Source organism: Vicugna pacos, chromosome 1 (genome assembly GCF_048564905.1).
Source record: "Vicugna pacos chromosome 1, VicPac4, whole genome shotgun sequence".
In the NCBI taxonomy this organism is placed as follows: domain Eukaryota; kingdom Metazoa; phylum Chordata; class Mammalia; order Artiodactyla; family Camelidae; genus Vicugna; species Vicugna pacos.
This window is the reverse complement of record NC_132987.1, coordinates 42,252,161-42,265,703: the sequence shown is the minus strand read 5'-3', so window position 1 is coordinate 42,265,703 and position 13,543 is coordinate 42,252,161. Positions and strand designations below refer to the sequence as shown.

At 43.0% G+C, this 13,543-nt stretch overlaps 1 protein-coding gene across 1 annotated transcript in view; it reads left to right on the top strand.

Annotated features, from left to right (window-relative positions):
- Positions 1–13,543, top strand: part of SLC7A14 (solute carrier family 7 member 14) — a 97,541-nt gene that overhangs the window by 37,061 nt on the left and 46,937 nt on the right. Inside the window, exon 2 of the mRNA XM_006200816.3 lies at positions 11,224–11,680. Within this exon, the coding sequence (XP_006200878.1) occupies positions 11,377–11,680 (304 nt within the window). The 5' untranslated portion in view covers positions 11,224–11,376. The remainder of the gene's footprint in view (positions 1–11,223; positions 11,681–13,543) is intronic.

Here is a 13,543-nt window from a genome sequence, read left to right as displayed (position 1 = left end):
TCACATTTCAGCACTTTGCCTTCAGAAGAGAATGAAATTGGATCATATATTATGCACTAATAATATCCTTTACTGTTATAGCTTTTAATTTAATATATTCTGAGTAATTTGTGTCATTAAATATTACTTTAGGACAGCATTTTATTGGTTGCTAAAAATTTTATTCTTTGAATGTCTCATAACCCATTTAACTCTATCCCTATTTTTGGACATTTAGGTTGTCTCCAATTTTTACCACCGTAAATAATATTGCAGTGGCTGTTGGGAAAAAAAATTTTTTTTGCACCTGATTATTTTCACATGATAGATTGACTTTCCAAAACATTCGTCAGTTCACATACCTAAAACCAGTGCATGGAAGTATAATTTCTTTGACCCATTTCTTTGATCCATATTATTGAATATTTATATTTGCATTAACAGTTGCTCCTTGAAGTGCTCTGCAAGGAATACATTCAAGAACTTGCAGTCTCAAAAACTTTTAATTTAACAGCTTGGAAGCAAGTACTTTTCAGTCAAATAGCTTATAGGTTGGAAATTCACTGAAATGTCCCCAAATGAAATCTGGCAGTCCTCTGTCAGTTAAAGACTGTTGGCATTGAAATATGCTCTTCCGGTTTTCAGATTTCCTAATGAAAAGACATGCTGAGAGTCAAGAAAGGAACCTGCCTCCAAAGAGGAGTTCTCTGGGCTGTGGATCTAGAGCGCAACCTGGGGGCCTGTGGATCCACAGACCCTAAGTGGGTGTCATCTTCAAAGTAGACTCAGAAACTAGAAATGAACAGTGCACCCACAGGGCAAAGCAAATCTCTATTTTCAAAAACATGTTAAATTCCAGGCTGTCAAAGGTCTCAACTATTTTCTTCCCAGATTAAAAAAAAAAAAGCAATAAAGCAAACTAAAAGATTTACCTTCTCTTCTATGGAGCATACTTTATGAGATTTTTATACTCTGATTGGGTGAAAGACTGTTCGAGGTCTCCAAGGAGCTACATGGACTGCCTACATTAAAAACTACAACTAACCTTAGCTAGATTTTAATGTCAAATATTTTAATATTATAATATTGTGGATTTTTAATCAGTCTTCCCTTGACTTAATTAAAATTGGAGGATCGAAAACATAGAAATAGCACTTGTTTATAATTAGGTATTATAGATAACTTTGGTTTCCCAGAGGGATTTGTGAAGGCAGTCAATGAAAATACAGTTTTCTCATTTGTAAAATCTGAGATTAAATTAGATGATTTGAGAGGCTTTGTGTTCTTTGATTGTATGCACAAAAGGCAATCAACAAAGGAGGTCATCATGCATTGTAAGAGATGTCTCAAGAGACTGGAGATTATTACCAATTGCTATTGTAAATGATATCTTTTATAAAGAAAGACTTTAAGCCCAATACTCTTTTTAGCACTGTGCAAAAATCTTCATTCGACCAACATTTGTTGATTACCTACTGTTTGTCAGTACCTGCTGCGGTCACAGACAGACAAATCCCTACCTTCAAGGAGTTTACAGTATAGAGAGAGGATACACACAATGAAAATGTAAATAAATATGTGCCAAATAGAGAGGAATCATTCAAAAATAAGTAGATGGATGGATAGTTACCTAGGTAGATGGTAGATGACAGATAAATAGAGAGAAAGATGATAGAACTTGAGAGAAAGACCAGGGCTGCTTTGAGCCCAAGTGGCCCAGAAGGCCTCCCTCTGCAGAAGTGACATTTCTGTTGAGACTAGAATCAGAAGGAAAAGAGAGTCGCGTGAATCCCTGAGACAAGAGATTCCAGGCAGGTGGAAACAAGTGCAAAGGCCCAGAAACAACAGAGAGTTCAGTGTGTTTCAAGAACAGAGAGGAGGTCAGCGTGGCTGAACCAAAAGGGAGGGTTCAGGCAATGAACTCTGAGATGAAGTAGCCACAAGGCTGCTTAGGGCCCCATAGGCCATTGTAACGAGCTTGGATTTTATTTTCCTTGCAGGACAAAACCATTTGGAGAGTTTAAGGAGATCCTAGCCTTCAGGTGTATAACAATCTGTGGCAAGACAATTTAATACATGCCGAGTTGGGGGTCCCATAGGAAACCAGAGAAGAGGAGGCCCAAGTGGTTAACACTGTACATTTAATGACAGATGGGATATGAGCTGAGTGCCAGAAGAACATGAAAATGTGGGTAGCTTTGGGAGGAAAGGTGGGGGAAACAGCAAAAACTAATGGCTAAGAAGTAAAATCATCGTCATCAGTGGGGAGAACTGCGGTATTCACACTAGGCGGTTACTTCATCATCTAGCATGTCTTGCCGGCCGGCCTGGGAGCTCCAAGAGCAAGGAAGAGCGTCTTCTTCCTCTCTCTGTCTCTGCAGCTTGGACACATGGGGCCAGACATTTAGGCGGTGCTCTGAACCCATTAAAGCAGATGGTGTGTATGGAGAACAGCACAAACCGAGGGTGGGGTTGGGCTGGGTATGCGGTGTCATGCTGAGAACTGAAAGTTCACGAAGCATGGATAATAACCTACATCGATAAAATTAAGATTCTATCCACTTCTCTGTTTATTGCTGTACCACATAGAAATGGCCATTTTCAAAATTTGACAGGTCTGCTTGAAATGATCTGATTTAAAGTGCAGACTCTAGAATAGTAGACTTTTCCTTTGGGGGCACTAGAAGGAATCGCAGAGACAGGCGGCCAGCCTCCAGAATAACTGAATCAAAGCACAGAGAGGCCTGGGTATGGATTAAGACACAGTAAACAGGGAACAAAAAAGCAGTTTCAAATAAGAGCTCCAAGCCCAAAGACAAAAGTCAGTTATCCAAACTGCAGTCACAGATTTGTAAGGGACCTTCTCTCATGGGCAACTCAGCTTAGCACATCCAAGGAGAATAGCTGCAGGGATACATTTACTTAAGGATTTTCCTGAGCATCGCTGAGGAAGCCAGCTGATTACTGAAAAGCTAGAAGACTCCAATGAGATTCCTTCTTCTCCCAGATGGGATGTGGAAATTCTTACTGACGACAAGTCACTAGGAAGAGTTTTGAGGAACATTAAACACCCTTGTCTCTTCCCTCAACTCCTTTAAAGGAACATTACCACATAGACAATTGGGCAAATGCCTCATTTTCCTTTAGGGATCATCCCAAGCCTGGCATGACAGTGATGTCATACAAAGAAAATGCAGGCAACTCTGTTAACCCTCTTAAATATGGAGCAGTAGGAAGAGCGCTGGCATGAGGTCAGGGGGAGGACAGAGGGGAAGGGGACGTCAGGCTGTAACATCCTCCCTGAACAGGGTATTGGAGGAGAAGGTGGTACCTCGGTGCTGAATAACCAGATCTCTAAACAAGCTTCCCTCGCTTCTCCCATTAAGTAGAGGCCAAACATTCTCTTGACAGTGTCTTCCCAACAGTTTCTGTCAAATACATACACAGATAATACTCTCAACCCCTGGAATGTTGCTGACATACAGGGAAGTAGATGGAAAACATTTTTAAACAGAAATATTGTCCTAGACTAGGTAAAGATCAACTATGCTCATAAGGCTGAAAAAAAATTTTTTAAGTTTGTTATTTCAAGCAAATAAAGTTAAAATGACTTCTTACTGTTTTGTTCTGCTCAGTGTTAGAAGTAAATTAATTTTGGATCCATGCTATTCATTAAAGGAAATCTTTATACCTTTATAGAATTGATTGTGGAAGAAGTTACACAAATGAATACAAGGTCTCTTTCAGTTTATTCCTCAGATGTACAGTCTTCTACCCATTCCAGGGAGGGGGGAGGACCTCAAAAACAAAATACAATTGCTTTGCCTCATACATAGCAGGAGCTCAGTGAGATAAGTTATATTATCATCACAAATATTCAAATCCCCCCTTATAAAAAAAGTATACAATCTCACTCTTTGCCATGTGAATCACTTGCCTTCTATGGGAGGAATAAACCACACAGCTCATTAACTTCAGTCTTGCTCATGTGACTTACTTTAGCCAATGGAAAGTTCGTGGAAATGTCAGTTCCAAGCAGGAACAGAAGAGGCATTTCCCATTTCCACCAGTCCCTTGTTCTTGGCCTGTGCCATGAGAGAATGGCATGGGTCAGGTCAGGATTGCTCCTTTAGCCTGAATTCCAGATTCACAGTCCAGATTAAGGAAAAGACCTGAAGCCAATCCACAGCCTGGAGTAAAGTCACAGCAAGAGACAGATGCCATTACAGATGACCAACAGGCATACAAAAAGATGCTCAGTATCACTAACTATTAGAGAAATCAAATCAAAATGACAGTGAGGTATCACCTTACCCTGGTCAGAATGGCCATCATCAAAAAGTCTACAAGTAACAAATGCTGGAGAGGGTGTGAAGAAAGGAGAACCCTCCTATACTATTGTTGGGAATCTAAATTGGTACAGCCACTAAGGAAAACAGTATGGAGGTTCCTTTAAAATTTTAAAATAGTATTACCATATGATCCAGCAATCCCACTTCTGGGCATATATCTGGAAAAGACAAAAACTCTAATTCAAAAACATACACACACCCAATGTTCATAGCAGCACTATTTCCAAAAGCCAAGATATGGAAGCAACCTAAATGTCCATTGACAGATGACTGGACAAAGAAGTTGTGTGTGTGTGCGCGAGCGCGCGCGCACACGCGCGCGCCCGTGTATATAAATATATAAAATGGAATACTATTCAGCCTTAAAAAAGAATGAAATAATGCCAGTTTCAGCAACATGGATGGACCTAGAGATTATCATACTAAGCGAAGGAAGTCAGACAGAGAAAGACAAATACCATATGATATTACTTATGTGTGGAATCTTAAAATAGTACAAATTAACTTACTTACAAAACAGAAATAGACTCACAGACATAGAAAACAAACTTACGGTTATCAGGGAGGAAAGGGAGGGGAGGGATAAATTAGGAATTTGGAAGTAACAGATACATACTACTACACACAAAATAGATAAACAATGGGGACCCACTGTATAGCATATGGATCTATAGTCAAGGTATTGTAATAACCTATAATGGAAAAAATCTGAAAAATATATATACAATTGAAACACTTTGCTGTACACCAGGAACTACACCATTATAAATCGACTATACTTCAATTAAAAACTTAAAAACTTTTTTAAAATTATCAAAAAAAAGAGATGTCATTGTGGTAGCATATTGAAATTTGGGGTTGTTACTGCAGCAAAAGCTAATTAATACACTCAATAACATTTTAGAAACAGAAAAAGACAGCAAGCTTCAAAAAGGAAGCTGAAATGATACAACCCCTTTTGCATAGCTACTCAGTTGTCATAGATTCAAACACTCCTTTAAAAACAGACCAAGCAAAACAAAGCCAGCTGTGTCTGAGATCCCACAATGTAAATGCGCCAGCGCATTGGTAAGTTATGTGGCAGGTGATCAAGAAATAACTTGAAGTGGGTTTGATCAATCAAACACTTAGCAAAGACATAATTGGGAAGACTGGCAATCTGAAAATCAGAAAGTCTGGTTTTAAAGCCAATTGTATATCTGGGTGAACTGGTCAGGCATCAGCATTGTATGATTTAGGAGGTACATGGATACAGACACACACACACACACACACAGCCAAGACCGATCAAAAACATCTCCCTCACCACTCTGTTATGGTCCAAAAACATAAACCATGATAAACTGCAGCCTGCCCGAGAAGTACAAATCAGAATGTGATTGATCTAGAAGCTGTACCATGTAAGACACTGCTGATCACTGAAGAAACTGAAGATGTTTAGTCTGGGGAAGATAAGACTCCAAGAGATATGTTAGTTGCCTTCAAAACTTGAAGACTTTCCTGTAAACAGATTCGCTCCAATCTGTACAGCTACAGAGAGCAAAACTGGGGACAACAGGAGACATTTACCAGGATGCACATCTCAATTCAATTTACTAGGGTGTTCTGTTCAGACAGGGCAGGCCCTGGGATTCACATACATCTGAACTGCCTCTGGCCACCCCGTGTGAAATCCTAGTGACTGACAGGCAAGCACACCCACGGTCGGGGCACAAATATACAGCCATAATTTGCAAGCTTGGACAGAATAGAAGAGCTACAGAAGCCAGGACCTCAGCAGAGAATCTGTCATCAAAGACTCTGGCTGCATGAGCCAAGTGAGCCACAGGCATGAAGGTCAGAAGGAGGTTCCCTGGATTAACCAAGAGCCAGGAGCTCAGCCCAGAGGAGGAGGAGCAGCGAGTGCACGACCCAGGATACAGCAGTGGGGAGGGGCCTCAGAAGCCTCTTTCAGATCCTGCAGTCACCAGGAGGGGCTCATCGAACCGGCACCTTTTACTCTAACTGTAACCTCCTTTTGCCTGGGACACTGATTGGAAGAATCTTGTCACAATCCCAACGGTCCAACCACAGGAAGGTATGCTGCCACCAGCCAGTGACCCCGCTGCTCCAGATGTTCCAGCAAGGGCTGGGCCCCTGCTCCTGGAGAATGTCATGAAGGGGTTTTTGTAATCCCTTAGTGTATTCGCAGAAGCAGGCAGGAATGGCTTCAGGCTGTTTATTGTTTGGTTAGCCTTCGTTTCCTTCCTCTCCTCACCTCCAAAGGCAGGCTCCAACCTAATTCAATAATGCCACCTAGCTGGTGAACTTCCAAGCCGTAATTATTTTCATCCTCACACAAACCTGCTTTTATCGTCATATTCTTGGAGCCCGCTGAACGCTCGAGCATGCCAGCAAACACCGCAATGACTCCCGTCTCCCAGAGGCCCTGCAGCCTTCCTTAGTTATAGCTGTGAAGTATTTTGAGAAACTTGAATTAAAGTGCTAGAGAAAGCACAACACACATTTATTGCTCATCTTGGAAAGACAACAGCAATGAGCTTCCAAAACTCTCCTTGATTAACATAATCTGGGAGTAATGAATATGGATATTGTCAACAGTCACTTAGAAGCATGTTTTCTTTTGTACATTTTGTTCTCTCCAGTAAATTTCCAACCGAGAAAGGAAATGCCCCAAGCCCCTGTTTGCATCAATAAAGCAAGCTACTCAGAGGAATTACATGGAGGGAATAGAGCCAGGAAAGAATTCTCACTGCCTTCAACCTTGGTTTTGGTTGATTCTCTCTATTTTCACCACAATTTCTAATTATCTATCAAATAGAAGTCATCACCTCTTAACCAACCTGATACTTTTCTCAGTGCCCTTGTGACAGTTTCTGATGAAAGGCTGATCAGGACAAATATCCCAAAGGGTGTCTCCAGAAAGCACAGCATCCACAGTTACCACCCGCAGAAGGCAGTGGCCAAAAGGCCCAGTCACCGCCCAGGAAGAGAAAACAGAAGCACCTGTCTAACGTGTGGCTCCAAGTGGAAAATGGCAATGGATCAGTCAGGGTTCCCCAGAGAAAAAGAACCAACAGGATTTACAAAGATACATATGAGGAGATTTCTTATAGGAACGGGCTCACAGGTCATGGAGGCCGAGAAGTCCCACGATCAGCTGTCTGCCAGCTGGAGAACCAGGAAAGCTGGTGGTGGAATTCGGGCTGAATCAGAAGGCCTGGGCATCGGGAGGGGCCGACGGGGTGAGCCCTGGTCTGAGCTCAAGAGCTCAAGAACCAGGAGCACCAGTGCCCAAGGAGAGGAGCAGATGGACGTCTCAGCTCCAGCGGAATCAGTGAGCTTGCTCTCCCTCTGCCTCTCTGTTCCATTCTAGTCTTCAGCGGATCCAGTGGCGCGCACCCACACTGACGAGGGATCCTCTCCACTCAGTCCACCAATTCAAACGTAATCTCTTCCAGAGACACCCTCACAGACACACCCAGAAATCATGTTTTACCAGCCATCTGGGCATCCCTTAGCCGTCAGGTTGACACATAAAATTAACCATCACAGGCAGTATCTGCTTTTCCACACCAGCAATTACTCCCAGGGCAGTGGACCCCAGGCCTGCCGTGCTAGAATCACCTGGGGAGCTGTAAGGAATCACGTATCTAAGCAGCACCTCAGACCAATTAAACTGGGATTTCTGGGGTTGGGGCCAGGCACCAGTGTTCCCGAAAGATCCACAGGTAATTCCGCTGTGCAGCCAAGTTGGAGACACCGCCACCTCACTCAGCAGCAGGCCCACACGTCACTCACCTTTGTACATCAGTCCTGGGGCTGCTTTATCACCCAGCATGATTCTTCAGTTAACAGCAAAGCAGCTACAGTGAGCTTTTAAAAATGTAAATCATATTGTGACGCTCCCCTGAAAAAAACCCTCCCGTGGCTTCTCACAGCACTTAGAATAAACACTGTTGTCTTGGCTTGTGAGAGCCTCAGAAGCACCTTAAGCAGGAGAGTAAGTACATGAGCTTGGCAAGTGAGGAAGTGGGGCCGAGCTCTGCCCTTGTGGGCTCTGTGACTTCCGAGGAGCTACCAGACCTCTCCCAGCCTCCTGTGCCTCGTCTGTAAGTGCAGGTTGGTTATAAGGATTCAACTGGTTGACAAACTTAAAGCTCTAACATGGCACTCAAATCCTCCTCATCACCCATCCCAGTCTCACTCAGTTCCCAGAGCAGGCACCCATCTCCCCTCTGGCCCAGCTCTGCAGGACACTCTCCCTTGACACGTGGCATGACTGGCTCCTTGCCACCACTTGGGAGCCAATGCCATGACCGCAGAGACCCTCTTGCCCCTTCCTCACCCTGTCTGGTTTCCTTCATAGCCTATATTCATGTACTAGGGCCATACTATACTTTGCTATAACAAAGCATTCTGTCTTAAATAGCAGAAATTTATTGTCTCACAGTTGAAGGCTGGAAGTCTGAGATCAAGGTGTTGGCAGGGTTGGTTCATTCTGCAGGTTGTGCGGACAGCTCTGTCCCAGCACTCCCTCCCAGCTTCTGCAGGTCTGCTGGCCACCCCTGGTGCTCCCTGGCTTTGAGATGCTTCACCCTGATCTCTGCCTTCATCTTCAAGTCTCATTCTCCCTGTGCAAATTTTCTCTTTTTATAAGGACACCCACCAGGCATATTGGATTAGGGCCCCATCCCACTCCAGCATGACTTCATGTTAACTAATTACATCCTCCATGACTCTATTTCCAAATAAGGTCACATTCTGAGGTAGGGAGGGTTAGGGCTTCAACATATAAGTTTGGAGGGGACACAACTGAACGTGTAACATATCCCTTATCCCTCTCTACAATGATCTGATTTTCTTTTTCTACCCCTGTGACGAATTGTGTTGTCTCTCCTCACTGCATGTCATTGCTTATATTGTCTGATTTTTTTTGCAATAGCCATGCTATGCTTTTGTAATAAGAAAAATAATAAAAAGCTTTTCAGGCAAAAACAAAAGCAAAGCTTCTCCCTTGCACTGTGATTTGGGAGTCCGTCATCTCCTGTTCTGGACTGGAAGCTCCAAGACAGCGGGAACTAAGTCTTTGCATCCCTGAGCCTAACACCATGCCTGTCACATAACAGATTCTCAGGATATGCTGGCTGAGTTGAAATTAAACAGATATATACCTTGATTTCCCCATAAGAGCTCCAGAGCTTGAGTGAAGCAACTGTTCTTGCAGCCTTCCTGGTATAGATGTGATATATCTTCTCACAAATCTGGAAATCTTAAAAAAAAAAAGAATGCTGACACTCTAGGCTTTTGAATGACTATGGCATATACCGTGGCATTATCCAACTGTACTGATATTTAAGATGTTGTCAAAAAATTAAAGCATGGTATGAAGCAATGCTGTCAAATCTAGGAGGAAATTAAGCCAGTAGGTCCATCACTCAACCCCTGTGAACTAAACTGCCACATTTTACCTGATTCTTCTAATTAGGCCGTTTGCAAAGCCTTTAGATGCAGACAAGTGTTACATTAACTGCTAAGTAGTATTTATTAATAATGTTGGTAGATTACGTTGGCTGGTACCTGTAAGTGTAAATGTCGTACGGTTATCAGCACAGAACTTGGAACCAATGTTCCAGTTGTCCTTCAAAAATTGTTTATAGAATTTTACAAAGAAAGAAACTTCATATAACCTTGGCGTTTTCTAACTTGACAAAACTTTAGAAATCATCTAATATAATAATTCTCAAGTCCATCAGACCTAACACCCTTTTTGTAATAAATGTTTCGTCACACCCCTCTTTAATATCCTAAAGCAAAATTCATGGGCAACCTACCTGTATATAACATATTTCAGTATGTAAACACTCAGAAAAGTACAAATGAAGTCAGAAGATGCTTGCACTGTATGACAAATCACTGTAAATGTGCCAGTTTCAAGTGGCAGGCTGTTACAGGGGAGCTGAAATCAGAGATGCAGCCCCAGCGGTTGCATGAGGAAACTTTGGTTTCCTAAATCGGTGATGAACTCCTCTTAAGTTCCAAGCTAAAGAATTTACAATCTTTCTTCAATTTATTCTATGATTGCCTTCCTAGAAAAGTTAAGGTGCTTGTATATTAAAACCATTCAAAATAATCCCACGTAGAACTGAGTTAGATTTTAAGTTCAGAACATCATAAGCAGAATTTTCATCTACAAGAATGTCTGGTGAGATATTTGAAAATACTATGACCCCACCCCACACATTTAGCATCTCAGGGGCCCAACCACCAAATGCCACGAACACTCCCTCCACCCCAATCTTTCAAAAGAGCAAAAATTTCTCAAAACATTTTTCATTTCACTTGACAGCAAAGTTCTAAGACAATTTCATGGGGTGGCATTGCTCCTCTTGAGAGTCACAGATTTAATTTTACATCCTTATGTAAAAAATGAGAACTTGTGTCGCCAAAGAACATGCCCAAGGATCACAGACCAAGTCTTGGTGGAGTCAGGTAAGAAGCACTTAGACTTTGACAGAGAGCATTTTCCTCATGCCAGGCACTGTCTTAAGCTCTTTTTAAATATACACTAATTTAACCTTCACATGAACACAAGGAAGGAGGCTTTATTATCCCCATTACACAGTTGAAACTGAAGCAAAGAAACGTGTAGTAACTCACCCAAGGTCCGAAAGCTGCAGGTGGCAGAGCCCTGACTCAGACCACCCTCTTCAGAATGACTATACGGCACAGTGCAAACTCTGGACTGTCACTTAGGACTGGAGGGGACACAAAGGGGTAAATGCAAGCCTCCCACATTATGAGTACAGGACAGAGCTGCTCTACCAGGTCAGTATGCTGACCTCCACCCAGGCCTCCAAGTCACCTGGTCTCATCTTCCTCTTTCCTGCAGACATTCATGCCCAGGAGAAGACTACTTTCAGTTCCTCTGGACCTTTCCTAAAAGGGAGCTCTCTGCTCACTAGATGAGTTCCAGAAGCATCCACTAAGGCTCCCATCGCCCTCTTCCATCAGTTGGCCTTCACCACAACCCACATCGCTCAGGATGAGTGGCTTCCTCGCGTCGCTGGACCCCCGGAGAGTGCAGTGGGGGGCCGCCTGGTATGCCATGCACTCCAGGATCCTGCGCACCAAACCGGTGGAATCCATGCTGGAGGGGACTGGGGCCACCACAGCACATGGCACCAAGCTAGCCCAGGTGCTCACCACCGTGGACCTCATCTCTCTTGGCGTTGGTAGCTGTGTGGGCACTGGGATGTACGTGGTGTCCGGCCTGGTGGCCAAGGAAATGGCAGGACCTGGCGTCATTGTGTCCTTCATCATCGCAGCCGTTGCGTCCATATTATCAGGTAAGGGTCTCGGTGCAGGGGAAGGCCTGTGGGAAGCGTGCTTGCCAGCCTGTGACTGTTCATCCCACGCTTCTAGAGTATTTAGTGGCGAGATGCATGAAGTGGCAGAGAGATGGTTATCGTGCTCCCTTTTTGCCTTGACTCCAGGGAGCTCAGTGCTAGGTTTTGGCTCAGTTGAAGTAGCTTCCTTTTTCTTTGGCTTTTTTTATCCAAATAATTATTCTGGTGCCTAGCCGTAGTCCAACTTCTCATGCCCTGTCCGGTTCTAATGGCTCTGTTTTTATTCTAACTCTCCCTTTCATGGGAAGGTAGGTCAATCCCTTTGTAGATGGTGGATATAGCCAGGATATAAATAACATAGAATGGATAGGCATAGTCACAAAATGACAAGTCAGTAAATCTGATATGATTGGGATCTGATGAGCCTCAGACTGGCATTGTGATCTCCAAGCAGGAGGAAACCAAGCTAGGAAACATAAAGCCATTGTGAGAATCACAAAGCACCATCTGCCAGAAGCACTTCGACAGAATGATATTCTGCAGAGGTAGCTCAGCTAGTGCCTTCTCTCTCCTTGAGAAAGACTCATAAACTCAGGGTTTTTGTTGTTTTTTTTTTTTTAATGAGGGACCGGGACTTGCATGTTGATAGTTTCTGAAACAGCTCTCCTATTTCCTTTTCCTCCTCTTCTCTTGAGCTGCGATCCATAGTATCTTCCCAGAATACCAGGGGTGGGTCAATGGATGACTTGAAAAAGAAAGAAATGGAAAACTTCCTGTTTTTTGATGGTTATATTGCAAAAGCATGAGGCTTTGCTGAGTTTTGGATGGCAGATCACACGGGTCAATTCATGTATTGGCAGTGAATGTTGTGGCCTCTTCAAATGTGTCTAGGAATGCTAATTTACATCAGGAGTCCTGTGTACTAATGCATATCATCCCAAGAAAAGTTCTGCATTATATTGTACATTCAGACTAAACAGTCTTCATCCATATGGGATACACAAACCAGGGTCATGTAACCAGAAAGTGTATGGTTTATATTTGACATTCTTCTAATTTGATGAGGACGGTATTCTCAGGCTGATTTTATTTATCTCCTGTCATGGCTCATATCCTTGTTAGTTTTACCATCATCTTTTCCTGAATTCATTCTCTAATATGCATGAATATCCTAATAATTGAGGTTCCTGCAGAACAGAGGATTTTTTTTCCTTATAGATGAAAATAAGTTATTCACATGAATAAATTCTGTGGATGCTTGAAATTCTATTAGCCTGATTGCAAGCATTTTCAAACTTATTTGGCAAAGAAATTATTTGGGTGAAGTTGCCAGATTCTTATTCACCAGAAATTTATAAATCTAAAGATGTTAGCATACAGAACAAAATACCAATGTTAGGAGAAAAGGCAGGCATATAACCATGGGTCCTACAGAGGGTAAGGGCAGATGGCTAGGAGTCCTGTCCAGTCAATGCAGACTGCACAGTCTCCGCTATGCCCCACCCTATTACGATCCAGTCCCCCAGACCACGATGCCCCACCGGTGAATCCCGCACATCTTATCTTTCATTGCGCTACACTGTGTTTAGAATCCAGAAAAAGGCCCGGTCACATTCTGGGAGCCTGACTCCTGACACTGTGCTCGTGGGTGCTATAAACCTAGACTGGGGCTGTGGTGGGAGTGTTTACTCCACAGAAATTGGCAAATGCTACAAATCAGTTTGTTCGTTGTTTGTTTTCAGAGAGTGAGTGGTTCAACATTTACCAGCACACCACTGACCTAGCTCCACCCACAGCCCTGATACTGCCCAGTATTTGGTGCCTTCACTACTGCACAGAAACCAAAAGAAAACCCTGCTTTTC